Here is a 23432-nt window from a genome sequence, read left to right as displayed (position 1 = left end):
AAATGGAAACCAGATTCAAAGAACATAAAAAGTCACCTTCACACGTTTTCGAACACTGCAAGTCAAATAAACACAACATAACCATAGAAAACACTCAAATACTAAATAAAGAAACAAACATAAACAAACGCAAAATTAAAGAAGCCTTACTTATACAACAACTTAAACCCAAAATAAACCAATATAAAGGAACGACTTTATACCTATATTAATATAATAAAATAAATAAAATTATATATTCAAACATCTAAAACCGCCCTCTACATTCCAACTTTCAGTTACACAACCCCTTTCAAACATGTGGTCAGCTTCCGGTCAGTTACCTCTTTCTTTGTGAACCTGACGATGACCGAAGAAGGTCGAAACGTTGTTCGCTCTTCTATGTAAAATAATTTCTCAACCCAAACGAGCCGTTTTTGCATATAAATTTCTCTACAAGTGGGTTTCTCGACATCACTGAATCGATGACAGTCAAATTATCATTCATGTTGAAATATATTATAAGTTATATTTTCTGACTGACACTGTTTGAACCTTTTACTGATTGTTGTACTATACAGTAATGTTGATAACACTATGTCGTTTATAAAGTACATGAAATATTACTTAGTGATTGAAGTGAACAAATAGTAATAAGGACATTGTGTACAGAAGTTGTATGGAAGCTGATCTGGTGTTTTATAAACCATGATATTTATATTAATAGTTTATGTACATTCAAATTTGATAATAAATATTTCATTTAGTTTGTGGTTTTACTTACATAAATAGGTAATGTAATATCCATAAAAGGTATGATATTAGATTCATACATATACTGTGTTAGTATTCAAGAAATGTACTCTAACAAAAGTTTCATATGAAATAATGTCCAAAAACTACCAAAATGTTTTAATGTTATCTTATACAATGATGACATGTTGAGACACCCTAGCAACACACCCTCTGATTCTAGTTGCTGGACACCATTACCCTCAGGAATTTAATTTATAACACTATGCCCCCTCTCGTATTAACATATTACAAAACAGTTGGCTAACTGATGTCTTTCAGTGTGCATGTCCATAAAATAAGTTGTTCTAGTAAGCATGTTAGTAAGATGAGCTGATAGTTAATCTTTGATATTATATTAACAAATATCCGACGTCTAATAGACGTATATATATATATATATATTATCCGACGTCTAATAGACGTATATATATATATATTATCCGACGTCTAATAGACGTATATATATATATATTGGGTTGAGGAATAATTTCAGAGCGTTTTTTCAAGTTAAAAAAATATATTCATAAATATATTCGCAAAATATTTCATGTCATTTGGTAGATAATTTTTTGCTCTAATAGATGGTGTGTTTGATTTTCATATGTCTTTAATTTTTGCTTACATTTTCAGCTCATTAAATGGAATGTCAAGTGGACAAAATCGAGCATTAATTTCTTGCAATTTGTTTAAAACAATGCATACTATATACCTAGGTATTACATGAAATAAAGTATCATAATAAATGTTTTGGGTGTAATGTGTTCATGCATTGAAGTATTGTATAGTCTTGCATGTAATGATTGAATGAAATTATTTAAAAACGCTCACGAATTATTCCTCAACCTAATATTTACTAATACGTAGGATTTAATCTCAAACTAGTTCACTGTTTCTCATCAACTTTATCAGATATATTTAATTTTGATAAATTTGAACACACAAAGTTGGACAGAACTGAAAGGAAGAAAACATCATGTGTAACTAAAGAACATAAACAGATATATTTAGGTACCCTAACCTTGACATCAGAGCTTACTTTAATTTCATCTATCGACAATGTACATCAGATATGCCAACCATTACGATTTTGGTGTATATATTACGACTTTACGCTCATACAGTCAAATATTACGACTTGTTGCAACTCCCAAATTATAATTTATTGTATAGGCCTATACAATAAAGTGATAAATTGTTCCTCCAGGGCTTAAAATAGGTGAAAAGAAAATTTCTAGTGAGATACAAATAAATTTTGATAATAAATAAAACACATAGTCCAAATGGCTGTTTGCGATTATCATGTTTGTACTTCAAATAATAAAAAAATATTTGTATCTCCGACGTCTACCAATAGTTTAAGTGCGGTGCTTCTTCATACAGGGTACGTGAGGGAATCCATAGTTACGTCATCAGTGCTTGTCAGCCAATCAGGGTTCGCGTTGATGGATATTTCTCGATTTCTGAGCGGCGTAGAAACACCAATGCGATCGTAAACTAGATGGAAAAAAAGAGACCTCGTTCACCAGATTGTCTTGTTTCTGGTAAATCTAAAAGGACTAAAACTGTGAATTAAAAAGTTAGGAAAGAGTATAGTGCAAAATATCCCGTGATTGCATCAAAAGTCGGTGACAATAATGAGTTTTGTACAGCTTGTCACATCGATTTTTTTGTGGCGCCTGGCGGGATAAACGATTGTTCCAGACATATATAATTGGCATCCCACCAACAAAAAAACAGAGGCGAAGACAAAAACGATGCAAATAACAACATTTATGAGTAAGAATTCAGAATATGAAACTATAAATGCAGAAGTGATGTTTACGCAATTCGTTATTTCTCATAATTTACCCCTAGCTGTAGCCGATCATTCAGAACATCTATTCAGAAAAATTTTCCCAGACTCCGATATAACAAAAAAATACGGCTGTGCTAGAACCAAAACTACAGCCATTGTACAAATGTTGGGTTGTGAAGATAACAAAATGATTTCAAGCATACTTACTAACAGTGTTTACAGTTTAGCCACAGATGGCTCCACAGACATGGATGACACAAAACTGTATCCGGTGGTTGTACGATATCTTGATCCTTTGTTTGGAAAAATTGTTTGTACTTTTTTGACAATGGTGGAATGGAAAGAAGCTTCAACAGGAGAGAATATTTTCAAGATTTTGGACCATGAACTGACAAAGAGGAATATTCCATGGAAAAACTGTCTTAGTTTTTCTTCAGACAATGCCTCAGTTATGTCTGGTATAGGTAAAGGTGTGATGGGACACATTTCAAGATGACAACCTAGCATTTACTTCATGGGCTGTGTCTGTCACCTCATGAATATTGCTGCATTGCTGCCCAGAAAGCTTCCAGAGAACTTCCTTGTCCAGTTTCTGATATATTGATAGATATCCACTATTTTCTGGACAAAAGTGCTAGCAAAAAACAACATTTCAAAGAGTTTCAAGGATTGTATTACAAAGAAACAAGAAAAATTCTACAACTTGTTAACTCAAAATGGCTATCACTTGGGGTGTGCCTAATATGCAAAGGACCTGGACCTGATCAACTTCTCCACCAGTGTCAAGAAATACTCTATTGCAGCTACAAATTACATGATGAAACATTTCCCTCTATATGATGAATTTTTGATTCATGCAGAGATTGCTGATCCAAAACTAAAAGTCACCAAAGATTTCTCTTCTCTACACTTCTTCACAGACAGGTATTCTGTCCTTGTCAATACACATGAGCATGACACTATTGACAAGTTGGAAGGGCAATATTTGAATTATCAAATTGATACTTTCTCAGAAACTCTCCTTCAATTGAATGTTGACAAGTTTTGGGTTCAGCTGTCTACAGTTAAGGATGGAAATGGCAACCAGAAGTATGACATTCTGTGTATGGTTATGCTTGGAATTCTTACAATCTTTCATTCTAATGCTGACAGTGGAAGGATATTTAGTTTAGTGACTAAAACAAAAGCAAGTTCAGACCAAACTTAAGCACCTCAGTTTTGAGCAGTATTATAACACACAAGATGTGTATGCAGTCAAATGGACAATGTTATTATAACTCCCAACCATCCAGAGACATTCTCATGAAAGCAAAGGCTGCAACAGCTACAAAACTATTACAATAAGTATCATAAACATGATATAAACTAGTCCTTACACAAAGGCTTTTTCTGCTTACTGTTTGTGCATGTTCAATGTTGTTTTACCAGTATGTTTGTTACTCTGAACTAAATAAAAAGACATAATTTCAAAAGAATTTTTTTAATTTATTTATTAAATTCACAAAACACAGTTATAAATGAGTAATCCCTAACAGTAATAAATAATAATAGTTATAATAATAAACAGCTTAGAAACGTTGGTCAGGCCACAAATGATAAAGAGCTCTATCCGCAATCATTACGCTCAGTCATTTGAAACAGTTGGCATCTCTGTATACACTCATGTCTTCCGATGTGAAAAAGATAGGATTACAAACTTATATAATTCAGTATTCAGTTATAAAAAAAACCAGTTAGGCCAGTCTGGCTTTGGTGTGGCGAACCGCTCTGTGTACTTTTTAAATAGAATGGGTAAAATGATATAATGTATGTTTAGTACAACTATCATTCCGTATATGTACACTTGAGAACCAGAACAACTTATCTATAATTCAGTATCATCCTTGAGATGAACTTATTTATCAATAATAAAACCACTGTGGACGTGTTTTGTACTGAACTCCGTTGGTTAGATAAAACTACGTGGTTCGTAGCTTATTGTAGTTGAAGACAGATAAGAGAGACGAATTAATATACAAGATATGATCAGTTTCTAGAAGAGAACAACATCCAATGGGATTACGGCAGCTTATGTCATAAGATAAAGTAACCAGAACCTTGGTGTTGTGTTTGTCATTTTCTCACAGCTCAAAATGTTTACGTTACGATCTATCACTAAAGCTATCATTTCTTCGTTTTCTGGAGCTATAAGGACCGACTGTACAGGTACGTACACAGATAATGTGTTGTGTGGACGTGAACAGTTTACATACGAATTAACGTTTCTGGTGTGTGTTGTGCTTATACAGATATTGACACTTTTATAGTACGTTGTGTTACATAGACACCAACACTTCCAGTGTCTATTGTGTTTATACAGATATTGACACTTTTATAGTACGTTGTGTTACATAGACACCAACACTTCCAGTGTCTATTGTGTTTATACAGATATTGACACTTTTTTATATGTTGTGCTTGTATTTCGAATGTGTGTTATATTTATACAGATACTAAGAGTTCCAGTGTGTCTTGTGTTTGATATATATTAACATTTGAATATGTGCTGATAATATGTATATTATTTATAACTCCGAGTGTATCTGTTAATTTATAAATATGAAGAATTCCATTGTATGTTTGGTTATCTTTTTAAAGATTTATAAGAAAAGTTTTATTCATATGGATACCAGTATTTAGATGTAATATTAGGTTTTCATGTATTACGTACCACTTATACTGAACATACATATAATTAATATACAGATAAAAGTTATTAAAAACATTCACTCTGAGCCTCAACTAGTGATCAGTGTGTACACGTACCGAGGTCTGATATGGTTAAGAGAGGATGGTTCACAGTTTCAGTTTTGAACGTGTTAGGAAGGTAATCTGAATTCTTTTCTTGGTTCAAAGTGTTTGTGGTGGTGGTGGGTGGACGCTGTATTTAGAACATTCATACAGTCAATTAACCAGTGTGAGTTGATCAACATTAACATCAGTTTTCAATCTTTAGTTTTCAAACACCAATCATCTCTAAGACCAATCAGTTGCTGTGAAGACAAAATCCAAAAACCTGTACAAGTAGGTACACAGGTGATGTGCTGTGTTTATATACGTATCAACGTTTCTGGTGTGTGTTGGGCTTATATAGATATTGACACTTGTATGTATGTGTTATGAAGTTACCAACACTTTACTTTTACTTTATATTTAGTTATACATATTACAACATTTCTAGTATGTTGATATTTATACAAATATAAACACTTTTATAGTATGTTGTGTTGTACAAATATGAATATGGATAACATTATTCCAAGTGTAGAATTCTCATGTATCGCTTCTTTTACTATTGTTTTAATGTCTTATAACAAGCGTTGTATAACATGGATATCAATATTTAGATGTAATATTATGTTTATAGGTTTTAATTATATTTCACAGTGTACATGGACGTCATTAATCAATATATAAAGGTTATTAGTGCGTTGTGTTATATAGGTAACAATAATTTACTATCATGTCCGTATTAAAAACATATATATCTTGATTGTTTACAGACTCCTAGTAACTAATTCAGAAAAGTTTAAGATTAGCTATAACTGTGGTCACGGAGACAGCGTTCTTATCGGATCCACTATTGGTCAAGCTTTAAACAAAGTATCTTGCGATGTTGGTGACCAATTAGCTTTTGTTTTCTGTCATCAGGATGTCCGTCGCACCTTTCTGGAGACTAATGAAGAAGTATGAAACTTGATGAAGCATTTATAGAATATCATAAGCCTAACATCCAACTCTATCATACTAACTGTGTTGTTAACGTATTTATAGAATATCATAAGCCTAACATCCAACTCTATCATACTAACTGTGTTGTTAACGTATTTACAGAATATTGTAAGCCTAACATCCAACTCTATCATACAAAATGTGTTGTTAACGTATTTACAGAATATTATAAGCCTAACATCCAACTCTATCATACAAAATGTGTTTTTAATGTATTTACAGAATATTATAAGACTGACATCTTGTCAGGTCACTTCTAAACGTGTTAGTAATTAAAATACAGACTATCCTAGGCCTAACACCTTACTCCATCACATCTAAATGTGTTGGTGATGTATTAACAAAGCACAATAAACCTGTCATCTTACTCACTAATTTCTAAATGTGTTGGATATATTACCATACTGTTTAAACCCTAATCTATGAACTGTACATGTATCTTTGATGGTTTATGTGTAGTTAAATATACTGTTGCGATAAATGTACTAGTTAACGTGTTCTTAGATACGCTATACATGTATCTTTATCGGTACATGTTTTGTTAGATATACTGTAGTAATAAATGTACATGTTCGTGTGATGTTACATAAACTATAGCTGTTTTGTTAGGTATACGATAGTTAAAGATATACTAGCTTATATGTTGTTAGATATCATATAACCATATCCACACTAGTTCACGTGTGCTAGATATACTGCACATGTATGTTTAGTGGTTGATGTTTTGTTAGGTATTGGGTACTTATAGATATCCTAGTTTATATGTTGTTAGATATCCTGTAACCTTATCTACACCAGTTCACGTGTTCTGTATTTTATTGATTAACATGTTGTTAGATATACTGTATCTGTAGATGTACTGTTTCATGTGTTGTTAGGTGTATTGTGCCAAAATCTTTACTGGTTCACATATTAATAGGTATAGAGTACTTGTATTTTTACTTGTTTACGTGTTGTTATATATACTGTAGTTCCTTATCTACTGGTTCACGTGTTGTAAGTTATAGTGTAGCTATATATTATTGGTTCAGGTGATGTTAGATATACTGTGCCTGTATCTTTAATGATTGACGCGTTCTTTGATTTACTTTAGCTATAGATGTACTGGTTCATGTGTTGTTACATATATTGTACCTGTATCTGTATTGGCTGATATGAAGTTAAATATATTTTAGCTGTAGATTTACTTGTTCATGTAATGTGAGTTTTACTCTACTTTAAATAAAATTCTATACATCCGTAAATTCTTAAGTTCCATTATTTGTACCACAGACTGATCAGTTAGCAGCAAGTTTCTTAAAGCTTGGACTGAGACCTGGAGAACGTCTGGCAGTTTGGAGCACCAACTGTTATGAGTGGGTTCTAACTCAGCTGGCTGCAGGTAAAGCTGGACTGGTACTAGTAAGGATATTTGATATTATCTTTAAATAAAGTTATATCTTGAAACATCTCTATCTTCATAAACAGGAGATATATGAATTTAAATTTTACATCTGAAATATAGAGTAAATAAGAGATTCTTCTGTAACGTGTACTAATATATGTTAAACAATTTTTTATATATAAGCCCATGTTACTTCCCGCAGAAATGTATATTATTATCCCAAGTTTGGAGTTTATAGTTTTAAAAATGTGGCTATGTAACCATAGCCTATGATGACATCTGGAGGTCAAGGTGGTCATAACGGCCATTTTTGGCAAATAGGACGACCAATAGGTAAGAAACTGAAAAGGTCGTATTTTATGGTGAATCATATCATAAGTCTTTCTGAAGCCTTAATTAGCTTTGTTACTTATTGATCTCCTTCCATATTGGACTCTCTCATATCTTTATTATTTCACTACAGGTGTATAATTAAAGTCTAACTTCCCTTCAGTAAAATATGTTTGCGTGCACTCCCTCAACTAAATAGGCTTAACTGAGCTACATCTTTTACTTTCTTCCGTGTATTCGATGGAATCACCTATAAAATAACTTTACAAAACTATATTTGGTATCGACAAATTTTGATTCGCCTTGTTTTATATCGTGAAGAGAAATAACAATATTTTAATTAAATAATAAAGTCAGAATACTATTCACTTCATTTGACCACACAGCAGAATTCACGATACCAAAAATAGCAAACTTTTGCAATCTTAAAGTGTCATGTGTAGCACATACTAGAAACAGTAGATATATATATCCAGTTTTTATTTGATTAAAACAAAAATATATGTGAACAGATCATCATGAACTCTTTTTGTGTGCATATCACGATTCATATGGTTGATTTAAAGAAAAGAACTCAGGATATATTTGTGTGTTTATATGTATACACTTTGTTTACTAATAAAATACTTTATATTAACTTTCTACGTTCTTTACAACATTTTACTAAATTAAAGTACTTTTTATGTATAAAATCGAAGCACTTGAAGAGATGAACAAACTGTTCTACCTTTCTAGACCTCTTGTAAAGCACTGATTGCGGAGAGTCTTTCAGAAAACAAGATTACTTCCAACAGTTGTGTTCTGTTGTACCAGAGATTATATCATGCAAACCAGGCCAGATTAAAAGTAGAAGATAAGGTAAAGACAATATAGATTATAATGTTTAAACCTGGTCAGATTAAATGTAGCAGGTAATACAGAGTAAAACATCTCAGAATGTTGAAACCAGACCAAATTAAAAGTAGAAGGTAAGGTAAAGAACAAAATAGATTATAATGTTGAATCCTGGCCAGATTAAAGTAGTGGGAAAGATAAAGTACAATATAGATTATATAATCTACACCAGATCAGATTAAAAGTAGTAGGTAAGGTAAAGTACAATATAGATATTATCATCTAAACCAGAACAGATTAAATGTAACACATAACTAACAGTACATAATACATTACGATGTTAAACCAGGTCAGATTCTGTGTATCATGTAGGGTAAAGTACAATATAGATTATAATGTTAAATCAGGACATATTAAAATTAACAGGTAAATAATAGGATAATACAGAAAATAATGTTAAAGCAGGCCTTATTAAGTGGAACACATAAAGTAAAGTACCACATATCAGAATGTTGAAATCAGGTCAAATTAAAAGTAACTAATATCCCATATCACGTGTTATAAATATTGTTATAAACATTTTATATTGTTTGAATACATCTCTGTCATACAAACATTGTCTTATTTATTTTGTAGATATTTTTAATTACTGATTATTGTTATATCCTGGACTTACATATTATATAAAGTTAGTGATATATTTTATATTTACCAACATAATAACCATCATATAATATACTGATGTCCATATTCACTGTTTATTCTGCTTCAGATGTCCAGATTTACACACAGTTGTCATGTTGACAAAGAAAGACTTTCCGTAAGTAACCAAATAAGTTGACCGCATCTTAATTCATTTTGGGATATTCTGTACTTCTGTCAGGATGTGAAAATATTTACTTTAAGAGAAAAATACTGAATGATTATAATAAAGATATAAATAACGGTAAATAAAATAGATAACAAAACCACATGTCTTTCTTACCGTATTTGCATTTATCTTAATAATACACTTGACACAATTCATACTCTCTTAATAACTGTTAAATTTATTATGAATCCTGTGGTGTCTACAAGTTTGACGATATTCTACGTGCCGTTGGTAAGAACATTTCTTAACTTAAGCGTCAGTATCACCAAGTCCATGTAGGACATGATGCTGCACAATGTTTCACTGCTTCAGTGGGTGTCATTACAGATCTTTCTGTGTTTTTAACAGAGTCGTTTGACAAACATGTGAAGAGTGATTTGCCTTTTATTGCTAGAAAGTTAACAATATGCCTCTATCTCATTCCCCCCATCTCTTCCAGTGATTGTGTGGCTTCGTCTTCGGCTTTTTTATTCTGCTCGGGGCTATTTTCTTCGATCCCAAGCTATAGAACGATTATTCATCACGCTCTAATTCGCTGAAATCTCTGTCTGTTAAAAGAGACCTACCCACTTAACTCAGAGCAGGATCCTCGATGTTTAGAAAATCTTCTTCTAATAAAGATAAATCGGTGTTTTTTTCTTAAACATCACAATGACCTGTGCATGGAAATGTGCTACAGCTGATAATATTTTCATTGTTTTTAACCAGATCTGGCAGAAAAGTGTTTTCCTGATGCTTGGCTCTGGACTATTGTTCTCACATTCTCTTTGTCTGCTCTACGCTACCCTTTGGAACTTTGACTAACACTACCACCCACAATTATTTATATTAAATTGACGAGTGCAGTGGCAAGTGGAGCACTCAAGCACTAACTCGAGGAAGTTTACAGTTAAACTAAAAAGTCTGAGTCTGAGACGAAGATTTATTCTTATAATCAGTTTTAATGTAATTTGTCATAATATTCTCTGTTACAATCAAGTTGTTAAATATTGTGTAATAAAATATCAAAATTCCTTGAGCATAAATAACAAAACTAAAACCACTTGTCCATTGGTTGCAGATAAATTTGGTAATTCGGCAACCTTCTTACTTGTATCCTTACACACAGTTTTGAAATGGATACTACAAAGTTCGACTTATTCCTTTCTTGGCAACTTGTGTGAGATAAAGTAAACATTTCCCATAGCTTATTTATTGCTTTAGTTTTACCATCCTTTAATAAACAATTAAACTCTATGATCACATAATTTCGTAATTACATACAGATTATTACGTACTTGTGACAACTGTGTTACTTTCAGCACTTATTGGAGGGTCCGCAAGTTCGGTAGAGCTGTGGAAGGATATAGAACAGAAGTTAGGTGTAACAAACCTCATTGTAAGTTTATAAACAATTAAGAGTCATTGTTTTACAGTTTACTTACTGATGGAAAATATTTATAGAATGGTTAATTCCCTTACGTTTAGAATGTTAAAATAAACAATTTATTTAACAGCACCCTGTTAAAACAACAATAGTTATTGTTATTCATTATTAATAAACACAGGAGTTTAAAAATAGAATTAAAAACGAATAAAAGTGTTAAACATCGTTTTATATCAAAAATTAAAACTGAAACATGAAACAAACCCCAATAACATAAACTAAAGTTCATTTCTCTCTGCTGTGCGATTAGACCATCTTCATTTTACAATCTCCATCTCTAATGGTAAATATATGAAAAATTACAAGCACTATCATAATTGGAAGAAAACGAAAATGTAGTTATAACAAAACAATACTATTTATAAAAAACGAATGTCATGGTAGAGAAAATGTAGAGAAATAATTTATAAGAAGGAAATAAGGAATATGAAATTATATAAACTAATACTACAAGAGTAAAACAAAAATATGGTAATCATGAAAAAATAATACTTAAAAAGTAAAACATGGTTATGTAAACATAATATTATACAAGCTAACATTTGAAGAGTAAGCCAAGATTATGGTTATCATGAAACTGTATAAAATAATACTGGAAAATAAAAAAAAACAATTATGTTAATCACAAAACTCTATCAAATAATACTGAAAGAGTTGGATAGGGTGGGGGGTTGGGTTTTATAAAAACAAAGCCACATCAGGTAATCAGGAAACAATATAAAATAATACTGGAACAGTAAAAAAAAAGAAGAGGTAATAAAGAGAATATAAAATAATTCTGGAAAAATCAAACAAGGTTATGGTAATGATCAAAATATATAAATAATACTGGAGGAATAAAAGGAAATTATGGTAATTCTGAAACTATAAAAATAATACTGTAAGAATAAAACAAAGTTATGGTAATCATAAATCAGTATCAAATAATACTTCAATAGTTAAATAAAGTCGTGGCAATCATAAAACCAAATAAAATAATAATGGAAGAGTAAAATACAGTCATGGTAATAATGAAACATTACAGAGTAATACTGGAAGAGTAAAACAAGGATTAGGTCATCATAAAACAATGTAAAATAATACTGGAAGAGTAAACCATAGTTATGGTAATGAATAAACAATATAAAATAATTCTAAAAGAACCAAAGAAGGTTATAGTAATTATGAAACAATATAAATAATGCTGATAGAGTAAAAGAAAGTTATGTGATCATGAAATTATATAAAATAATACTTGAAAGTAAATCAAGGATATGGTAATCATGAAAAATAATAAAATAATGTTGGAAGAGTACGACAAAGTAATCATGAAACAATATGAAATAATATTGAAAGGGTAAGACAGGATATGGTAATAATGAAATCATATAAAGTAATAGTGGAAAGGTAAAACAAAGTAATAGTAATTATATATCTATATAACATCATACTGCAAGAGTAAAACAAAGTTATGGTAATCAGGAAACTATATGAAATATTACAGGAAGAGAAAACAAAGTTATGATAATTATGAAAAAAATTAAAAAATTATACTGAAAGAGTAAAAAAAGGTTATGATAATCATGAAATATAAAATAATACTGGAAGAGTTAAACAGGGTTATAGTAATCATGAAACTATATAAATAAAAATACTGGAAGAGTAAAAAAAGTTATGACAATCATTAAAAAAATTAAATAGTACTCTAAGAGTGAAAAAATTATGGTAATCTTGAAACAATGTAAAATAATACAGGAAGAGTAAAACAAAGTTATAGTGATCATTAAACATTATAAAATAATACTCGAAAGTAAATCATGGTTATGGTAATCATGACAAATTATAAAGTAATACTAGTAGAGAAAAACAATATCAAAATATACTAAGAGAGTAAACAGTGTTATTGTAACCATGATACCATGGAACGTTAAAATAACGTTGGAAGAGTAGGACAAATTTATGATAATCATTAATTAAAAGTAAAATAGTATTGTAAGAGTAAAACATGGTTAAGGTAAGCCTGAAATTATAAGATACAATACTGGAAAAGTACAAAAAGGTAAAGGTAAGTAATATAAAATAGTACTGAGAGACTAAAATAAAGTTATAGTAAATATAAAAATCAATACAATAATAATAAAGAGTAATATAAAGTTAAGGTATTAATGAAAGTATGTAAAATGGCACAAGAAGAGTATAATAGTGTAAAGTAATGATAAAAGTATATGAAATAACCATGAAGGACTAAGTAAAGGTCATGGTAATCATGAGACTGTTGAAAATTATACTGTAAGAGTAAAACAAAGTTATGGTAATCATGAAACTATATAAAATAATACTGTTAAAGTAAAACAAAGTTATGGTAATCATGAAACTATATAAAATAATACTGTTAAAGTAAAACAAAGTTATGGTAATCATGGAACTATATAAAATAATACTGGAACAGTAAAACAAAGTTATGTTAATCATGAAACTATATAAAATAATACTGGAAGATAAAACAAAGTTATGGTACTCATGAAACTATATAAAATAATACTGGAAGAGTAAAACAAAGTTATGGTAATCATGAAACTATATAAAGTTATATTTAAAAAGTAAAACACAGTTATGGTAATTATGAAATTGTATAAAATAATACAGGAAGAGTAAAACTAGGATACGGTAATCATAAAATAATATAAAATAATACTAGAATATTAAAACAAAGTTATGTTAATCAAGAAAGATTATAAAATAATACTGGAAGGGTAAAGGAAAGTTACGGTAATGATGAAACACTATAAAATAATACATCAATTAAAAACACAAATACATGTAGAATAATGAACGTTCAGATTTTTCTATCGTTATTATTTTATTTCATATTCACAAGATAAATAAACAATAGAAAATATTAACATTCACTAAAGTGAACAACATGTTTAAATGTTTTAACATAAAAGCATCGTTATTCTATTTTTATTAACAATTTACAATATTTTATTTGCTAAAATTGTTTGTTAATTTCTTATATAATTTTATTATTTTACACTTTTAGGTATTTCTTGATTTTTTATCTTGAAGTTAATATTTAAATTTCTATTCTAAACATGAGTCATAAAGAATAAATTTAACCAAATTCAACAAACATTCTTTGTAGAAATATGAGACAAGTTCAAACACTGATCATCTCTCTGGAGTTTCATCAGTTCCATATAATATAAAGAAAGTATTCAATCAGTAAAATACAGTAATGTATTGTGTCTGTCACTAAGAGAGGTAAACTGATTAAACCCATTGTATTCTAAGGACCTTCTCAGAATCTTCGTACAAACTTAAACTAAAAACCTGAATCATCATGTGAAATGTATGAGATTTACAATTTCATTTACACAACAACAAATATTATATATATTAATTTTGTGTATGTATTAAAATGGTAACATGGTTAGTTGTTTATATGTGGTGTTGATGAGCTCGGACGTAGTTCAGACATGTGATATATTAATTTTGTGTATGTATTAAAATGGTAACATGGTTAGTTGTTTATATGTGGTGTTGATGAGCTCGGACATAGTTCAGACATGTGATATATTAATTTTGTGTATGTATTAAAATGGTAACATGGTTAGTTGTTTATATGTGGTGTTGATGAGCTCGGACATAGTTCAGACATGTGATATATTAATTTTGTGTATGTATTAAAATGGTAACATGGTTAGTTGTTTATATGTGGTGTTGATGAGCTCGGACATAGTTCAGACATGTGATATATTAATTTTGTGTGTGTATTAAAATGGTAACATGGTTAGTTGTTTATATGTGGTGTTGATGAGCTCGGACATAGTACAGACATGTGATATTTTTTAATATACAGTCTAACAGCGAAACTTGGGTTACTTTTCAAATATAAATACCTTCATCCTCTCATGACTAAAGTAAGACTAAAGAACCGCTCTTTGAATGTATTTATGTCATATTTTATATTTATTTACAAATCTAATTTCTGTGTTTCTTTACCACACTAATATTTATTTGGCCCGGCATGGCCAGATGGGTTAAAGCGTTCGACTCGTAATCTGTGGGTTGCCGGTTCCAATACCCGTCGCACCAAACATGCTCGTCCTTTCAGTAGTAAAGGCGTTATAATGTGACGGTCAATCTTACTATTCGTTGGTAAAAGAGTAGCCCAAGAGTTGGCGGGGAGTGGTGATGACTACCCGCCTTTCCTCTAGTCCTCTCATTAATAATTTATGTACGGCTAGCGCAAATAGCCCTTGAGTAGGTTTGCGCGAAATTAAAAAAATACATAATATTTATTTTTATTTAGATCGAATATTTTCTCTGGTTCACATCTTGGACATAAGCCTCCTGATTATTACGTTACCCATAACAATTTATGCCGGTCAGTACTCCACTATAGAAATGAATGCATTGTTGTTTTCATTAGCTAAGACTAACTTTGATAAACACGATAAATTATGTTCACTGTATGTCTTGTCGCCCCCTATACTTCTCTCCAAATGAATATTTATAACAAAGAAGTTTTTATATTTTCTAAAAAACTATATTTAACAGATTTAAATAAAAATTTAAATTTACTGATTATTTATTTAGAAATGACTCACTGAAAGAAACACGTTAACACTTGTTTATTACTCATATCTGTATAATAGAAACAGTTCACACAGAATATTATGGTTAACATTACAAAGGTGTATGGCATGATAAGTTTCACAATAATACACTTACAACCAGGTCATTTCATACACTTAAGTTTTTCTGTCATTGTTTCTTTTATTTTATATTTCACTATCTTTCCTGTTGACGTTTTTGGAAAGTCTCCTACCAACACGATGTACCGAGGAATCTTAAAGTGGCTGATCTGAAACCAAAAAAAAAAATAAAAAAAAATCATTATTTAACAGATATATTTGTAAGGTCGTTAAAAATAGAGGGCAAAAGTCATGACGAAACAATAAAAATCAAACAATAAAAGTTTATTATGAGCAAATACAAATCAAACGTGACAGTTCGTTACGAAAGAACATAAGATAAGTAGAAACGTTTCTAGACAATACTTAGTATGTTTACTGTAGCTCAGAATAAGACATGTGTGAGAAGATCGTTATATGTACATAATTTTTTCTCGTTGTCCAGAACGCTTTTTGTTGAATACCAGAACTCATCAATTTTTAGTTCTATTGGTTCCCGATATCTTTAAGTGTTTCAAAGTATTATTCTGTATGTACATAATCTAAATGTTATTTCCCTTAATGAACGTTTTACATGGATGTCTATTTATGCAAGTACAACCTCGATCTATCCCAGTTGCCAATTTCTGTGTGGTTGTTTTATAATAACATATTACAGATGTTACATGACAAACAAGAGTGTATAAAAGTAAGCTTGATAAAACAACAACTGTTGACATTTAGAACTTTATGTGAAAATTATTTAAAAAAAATTAAATTCAGTATTTGCCGAAACTACGACTCTTTCTTGGATATAAAGTAACACAATAACTCACTCCACATCCTTTACTGATTTAGCATTGTGAAGTAATCTATCCAATGGGGGAGATCCCCACACTTCCTTTAACAAACTACATAGGTATTTAGTCTTCTTGTCACACACCTGGTGGTTCTAGTTATATTTTAGTGGTAACAAACAAAGTTACTAAAAGGTCACCTTCCCCTTCTGTGTTGTAGTGGTTAAGAAACATTATAGAGGTGACAGCTAACTGATGTCCAAGTATCAAGTGTAGATAACTCCTTATCAGTGTAGTACTAGGACTATCACCATAAGCCACATCCTGGGATTATTGTAAAGAAACCTTGACGAGCATCATCCAAGTCGCACGAGAACCATGAACTTTAGTAATCGCAGTGTAATCCATTTTTAGACCAGTAAAATCTCACCTAACCCACTTAACGAACACATATGGTATCATGGTGTGTATTATTATCTGTCCATACTCAGTTGATGTGATGTTTTCACTGTACCCATGTGGCGTGCTGTTAACGACGTTCTCACTTGATGTCATATGAACACCGTGTTCAGCTGGTGTTATATTAGCAGTTTACCTAACTGATGACATATTAACATAAACTCAACTAAAGTGGTTACAAAATCCGAATTCAACTGGTGTTATATTAATACAGTACTTACTTTTCCCTTGCAATATTCACAAAGTTCCGTTTCTGTTACCGTTGATCCACCTTTTAGTTTCACCCAAACACAGGCTTCTTCTTCCATTTGCTGGTCTAGAACTCCAACGACCTAAAATGAAAATATCAAAATAAATATTATGTATACTGTCGTATCTACGTACAACGTTTAACAGCATGGTACATGATACATTGAATCTAGTCCTATAAGTAACAAATTTAACAGTAACGTTACTGCAACTCTTAAACATTTTCCACAATTCAACATTCTGAGTTTAATAATATGATTCACGTAACACTTATCAATAGCGAAAACGACACAAAGGACGGTATCAATATCACAAAATACAATATCAATGATAATAATATCAGACGTTATAGAAAATCTCCAGGGCACTGACTACGTGAAAATAACAGTACATAGTCACTTAGTTATGAATGTATAATACAAATTATTGTTAACATTACTTTTTAGTATTATTATTAGGCTTACCAGTTTTAGTGCTTCAAATACATGAAATGTTTAAGGCCGTCATATTTAAAAATTGTAATACTAGAGGGAAGGCAGCTAGTCATCACCAATCACCGCCAACTCTTTGGCTACTCTTTTTACCAAGAAAGTGTCTGATAACCGTCACATTATAACGTCCTCACTCCTGAAAGGGGCAAAATGTTTGGTGTGACAGCGATTCGAATCGCGGATTACGAGTCGATAACTTCAACCGTCTAGTCATGCTGGTCTCTAAAATTTGAAGAGTACAAGTATTTCTGAGAAATCTCACCTGAGCTTCAGCGACATCTGGATGACTGAGAAGGAACTCTTCCACTTCCTGACGATAGATGCATTCTCCTCCTCTGTTGATCATGTCTTTAAATGTACCAACAATACTGATGTAGCCATCTTCATCCATCACAGCAATATCCCTGTGTCATATTGTATTATCAATATATAGAAATAATTTACATCTTCATCTGTCATGACGATATATTTGAGACATGTTTTAAACGTAGAATAACGTTGTAAGTTACATTTTAAGTTTTATAATTTAGATATTGGATTGCAAGTCATCATTCTATCATTAGTACAGAGTTAGTTCAGTGTCACTCAGTGAGTTAGATAATGATTGTTATGGTGTTTATTTGTCGACATTTCAATTACTCGGTATATTTGTCTTATAGCGATCGACTAACGCTAACGTTATTCATATATCTTTATAAGTGAGTTATTCGTATGTACTATTAGATCTGGAATTTATGTTGAAATGTATTTGTGCAGCTAGGCTCATCAGGAACCGTATCTTTGAGCAAACTTATCCGGATTAATAAATGAATTCCAAACGCGGACAAGATGTTCTCTTTTAGAAAACAATCGAAAAACTTTCCTAGCCGATAGTAACAGTTACAAGAAGAAAGTTGAAGGATCAGAGTGGACATAAAGTGGACAAATCCTAGTTATTTATATCTCACCCAGTATGATACTAACGTGCATCATCAAAGACTTGACCAGTTTGTTCCTTGTCACCCCGTATCCCAAAACGATAAACGATGACGTGTTCACAGTTCTCCTTCTTTGTTGACCGGAACTATTCGTCCATCATTGTCCACTATTTTAACCTGAGAACAAATTTAAAAATTGTAAAATTACAACACACCTTTACCATGAATATGTGAACTCTTACTATGGTACACCTTGCATGGTTAATGTTCATAATATTCTAACTACAACTTTACTTTGTATAATTTATGGTACACCTTACATGGTTAATGTACATAATACACTAACCACAACCTTACTTTGTATAATTTATAGTACAACTTACATGATATTACCTAATATATTCATTACAACTACAGCATGTGCTCTGATATCCTTCACTTACCTCAGCATGGTCAAGTGGTGTTCGAACTGTGTGGTATTTCTTTTCCGGTGTTTCTCCTGGATGTGTTGAACAACTTGCCGGACTATTTTCTGTTGTTGAGTATGTATTCTGTGGGGAAGAAAAGATAGTTGTGATTCCTATGACGTAGTTTTCCAAGAAATGGTTGAAATTCTACATCACTGATTACTGATACCATATATCTATTAGTTACAAGGTAACACTAAACGTAGCGTTAATTTTCCAATTACTCAAAAACCAGGTGCTACAACTGCTTGGAGTTTATATCAGAACAAGTTTGTGCAAAGATTCTCAGAAGATTCTTAAAATACGATGAGTTTAATCAGTTTACCTCTCCGAGTGACAGATACAATTAATTAATATATTTTACTGAATAAATACTTTCTTTAAATTATAAGGAACTGATGAAATTCTGGAAAGATGATCAGTGTTTGAACTCGTCTGTTATCTCTACAAAGAATGTTTGTTGAATTTCGTTAAATTTATTCTTTATGACTTAATTATTAACTTCAAGGTAAAAAATCAAAAAATACCTAAAAGTGTAAAATAATAAAATTATTTTAACAAACAATTTTAGCAAATAAAATAACAACAGAGATTTTACTGGTTTGCAATAATCCCAGGATGTGGCTCATGGTGATAGTCCTAGTATGACACTGATAAGGAGTTATCTACACTTGATACTTCGACATCAATTAGCTGTAATGTTACTTAACCACTACAACACAGAAGGGGAAGGTGACCTTTTAGTAACTTTGTTTGTTACCACTAAAATATAACTAGAACCACCAGGTGTGTGACAAGAAGACAAATACCTATGTAGTTTGTTAAAGGGAGTGTGGGGATCTCCCCCATTGGATAGACTACTTCACAATGCTAAATCAGTAAAGGATGTGGATTGAGTTATTTTGTTACTTTATATCCAAGAAAGAGACGTGCTTTCGGCAAACACTAAGTTTAATTTAAAAAAAATAATTTTCACATGAAGTTCTAAATGTAAACAGTTGTTGTTTTATCAAGCTTACTTTTATACACTCTTTTTAGCATGTAACATCTGTAATATGTTATTATAAAACAACCACACAGAAATTGGCAACTGGGATAGATCGAGGTTGTACTTGCATAAATAGATATAATGTAAAACGTTTATTAAAGGAAATAACATTTAGATTATGTACAAACAGAATAATACTTTGAAACACCTAAAGATATTGGGAACCAATATAACTAAAAATGTTAAAAATTAATGTCCAAAAACTACCAAAATGTTTTAATGTTATCTTATACAATGATGACATGTTGAGACATCCTAGCAACACACCCTCTGATTCTAGTTCCTGGACACCATTACCCTCAGGTATTTAATTTATAACACTTATACCCCTCACGTATTAACACATTACAAAACATTTAGCTAACTGATGTTTTTTAATGTGTATGTCCATAAAATAAGTAGTTCTGGTGAGCATGTTAGTAAGATGAGGTGAAAGTTAATCTTTGATGTTATATTAACAAATATCCGACGTGTAATGGACATTATATGTATATATGTTTACTAATACGTAGGATTTAATCTCAAACTAGTTCACTGTTTCTCATCAACTTTATCAGATATATTTAATTTTGATAAATTTGAACACACAAAGTTGGACAGAACTAAAAGAAAAAGAACATCATATGTAACTAAAGAACATAAACAGATATATTTAGGTACCCTAACCTTGACATCAGAGCTTACTTTAACTATATCTATCGACAATATACACTCATGTCCTACGATGTGAAAAAAATATAATTCGGGATTCAGTTATAAAAACCAATTAGTCCAGTTTGACTTTTTTCTAGGCAACCGCTCTTGTGTACTTTTTAAATATATTTGGTAAAGTGATATAATGTATGTATAGTAAACTATCATTCCGTTCACTAATATAATGTATGTGTAGTACAACTATCATTCCGAACAGTGATATAAAGTATGTGTAGTACAACTATCATTCCGAACAGTGTATTATATGTGTGTAGTACAACTATCATTCCGAACAGTGATATAATATGTATGTAGTACAACTATCATTCCGAACAGTGATATAATATGTATGTAGTACAACTATCATTCCGTACACTGATATAATATGTGTGTAGTACAACTATCATTCTCTACGCTGATATAATATGTACGTAGTACAACTATTATTCCGTACACTGATATAATGTATGTTTAGTACAACTATCATTCCGTACATGTACACTTGAGAACCAGAGCAACTTATCTATAATTCAGTATCATCCTTGAGATGAACTTATTTATCAATAACAAAACACTGTGGACGTGTTTGTACTGAACTGTGTTGGTTAGATTAAACTACGTGTTTCGTAGCTTATTTTAGTTGAAGACAGATAAGAGAGACGAATTAATATACAAGATATGATCAGTTTCTAGAAGAGAACAACATCCAATGGGATTACGGCAGGTTATGTCATAAGATAAAGTAACTAGAACCTTGGTGTTGTGTTTGTCATTATCTCACAGCTCAAAATGTTTACGTTACGATCTATCATTAAAACTATCATTTCTTCGTTTTCTGGAGCTATAAGGACTCCGCTGTACAGGTACGTACACAGATAATTTGTTGTGTGAACGTGAACAGTTTACATACGAATTTTTATATAATTTACTGTGGTATGAGTACCGTATAAAGTAAATGTATTATGATATAATATTATGATGAATAACTACCATTCTATGAATGTATATTTTGCTATAATGTACTGTATTATAACTACCATTCTATGTATGTGTATTATGATATAATGTAGTGGAGTATTAATATCATACTGTGTATGTGTATTATGATATAATGTACTACAGTATAAGTATCATGCTGTTCATGTGTATTTAAGGAAAAGCTATACAAGTTAATATTATCCCTGAATTTAACTGGTGAAAACCATTTTGTACCTGCTTTAAAACACCGTACTGTGTACTGATAAAAATATAAATTATAGTGAACAATGTTGTAGATCAGAAATAAGAGAGACAAACGAATAGAACAACATCCAGTAGGATTACGGCTGGTTACGTCATAAAACAGACCAGAAACTGGACTTTAAAATAACCAAAACTTTCGTTTGTCATTATCTCACAGTTTAAAATGTTTACGTCACAATGTATCACTAAAACCGTAATTTCTTCGTTTTCTGGAGCTTTAAGGACTCCACTGTGCAGGAAAGTACACAGGTGATCTGCTGTGTAGACATGATTATATACGTATTAACGTTTCTAGTGTGTGTCAGGCTTATATAGATGATGACACTTTTATTGTATGTATGTGTTATGAAGTTACCAACACTTTACTTTTACTTTATATTTAGTTATGCAAATAACAACATTTCCAGTATGTTGATATTTATACAAATATAAACACTTTTATAGTATGTTGTGTTGTACAAATATGAATATGGATAACATTATTCCAAGTGTAGAATTCTCATGTATCGCTTCTTTTACTATTGTTTTAATGTCTTATAACAAGCGTTGTATAACATGGATAGCAATATTTAGAGGTAATATTATGTTTATAGGTTTTAATTATATTTCACAGTGTACATGGACGTCATTAATCAATAGATAAAGGTTATTAGTGCGTTGTGTTATATAGGTAACAATAATTTACTATCATGTCCGTATTAAAAACGTAAATATCTTGATTGTTTCCAGACTCCTAGCAACTAATTCAGAAAAGTTTAAGATTAGCTATAACTGTGGTCACGGAGACAGCGTTCTTATCGGATCCACTATTGGTCAAGCTTTAAATAAAGTATCTTACGATGTTGGTGACCAATTAGCTTTTGTTTTCTGTCATCAGGATGTCCGTCGCACCTTTTTGGAGACTAATGAAGAAGTATGAAACTTGGTGAAGCATTTATAGAATATCATAAGTCTAACATTCAACTCTATCATACAAAATGTGTTGTTAACGTATTTATAGAATATTATAAGCCTAACATCCAACTCTATCATACTAACTGTGTTGTTAACGTATTTATAGAATATTATAAGCCTAACATCCAACTCTATCATACTAAATGTGTTGTTACTTTATTTACAGAATATTATAAGACTAACATCATGTCAGATCACTTCTAAACGTGTTAGTAATTAATTTACAGACTATTCTAGGCCTTACTCCATCACATCTAAATGTGTTGGTGATG

The 23432-nt window shown here is 31.0% G+C and overlaps 2 protein-coding genes across 7 annotated transcripts in view; one reads left to right on the top strand and one right to left on the bottom strand.

Moving 5' to 3' along the window:
• Window positions 1–7242: 7242 nt before the first annotated feature.
• The window catches only part of LOC143247791 (medium-chain acyl-CoA ligase ACSF2, mitochondrial-like), a 38949-nt gene continuing 22759 nt past the window's right edge, over window positions 7243–23432 (top strand). Inside the window, exons 1-5 of one of the 4 annotated variants that reach the window (XM_076496272.1) lie at window positions 7243–7259; window positions 7613–7721; window positions 8790–8912; window positions 9661–9708; window positions 22936–23119. In XM_076496272.1, the coding sequence (XP_076352387.1) occupies window positions 9686–9708; window positions 22936–23119 (207 nt within the window). In that variant the 5' untranslated portion in view covers window positions 7243–7259; window positions 7613–7721; window positions 8790–8912; window positions 9661–9685. Of the gene's footprint in view, window positions 7260–7436; window positions 7722–8789; window positions 8913–9660; window positions 9709–21557; window positions 21828–22935; window positions 23120–23432 lie in introns of those variants that run through there. The other 3 variants (XM_076496273.1, XM_076496271.1, XM_076496270.1) reach the window with 3 other exon arrangements.
• Window positions 9625–19430, bottom strand: LOC143247798 (medium-chain acyl-CoA ligase ACSF2, mitochondrial-like). 3 transcript variants are annotated; one of them, XR_013026716.1, is made up of 7 exons: window positions 19200–19430; window positions 18787–18933; window positions 18102–18243; window positions 17321–17431; window positions 15902–16034; window positions 11037–11092; window positions 9625–9764 (listed from the first exon to the last, which is right to left on the bottom strand). XR_013026716.1 is itself a non-coding variant. In XM_076496286.1 (5 exons), the coding sequence occupies exons 3-5, from the start codon at window positions 18228–18230 to the stop codon at window positions 15909–15911; spliced, it is 366 nt and encodes a 121-aa protein (XP_076352401.1). In that variant the 5' UTR covers window positions 18231–18243; window positions 18787–18933; window positions 19200–19430; the 3' UTR covers window positions 15498–15908. The 3 variants fall into 3 exon arrangements, 1 of the variants encoding a protein (XP_076352401.1); XR_013026717.1 differs by having other exon boundaries at window positions 18803–18933; XM_076496286.1 differs by lacking the exons at window positions 9625–9764; window positions 11037–11092 and having other exon boundaries at window positions 15498–16034.

This window comes from Tachypleus tridentatus, chromosome 3 (assembly GCF_004210375.1).
Source record: "Tachypleus tridentatus isolate NWPU-2018 chromosome 3, ASM421037v1, whole genome shotgun sequence".
NCBI classification, from domain to species: Eukaryota; Metazoa; Arthropoda; class Merostomata; order Xiphosura; family Limulidae; genus Tachypleus; species Tachypleus tridentatus.
The sequence above is the reverse complement of the archived record's forward strand: the minus strand, read 5'-3'. Positions and strand labels throughout refer to the sequence as shown.

What these genes read in the sequence shown, in the direction of transcription:
- LOC143247798 (XM_076496286.1), bottom strand. Translation starts at nt 18,230, where the DNA reads ATGGATGAAGATGGCTACATCAGTATTGTTGGTACATTTAAAGACATG. An exon ending in CAGATGTCGCTGAAGCTCAG is followed by an intron (nt 17,432 to 18,101) that starts GTGAGATTTCTC and finishes TTTTCATTTTAG; the next exon opens with GTCGTTGGAGTTCTAGACCA. An exon ending in GTGAATATTGCAAGGGAAAA is followed by an intron (nt 16,035 to 17,320) that starts GTAAGTACTGTA and finishes TTTTGGTTTCAG; the next exon opens with ATCAGCCACTTTAAGATTCC.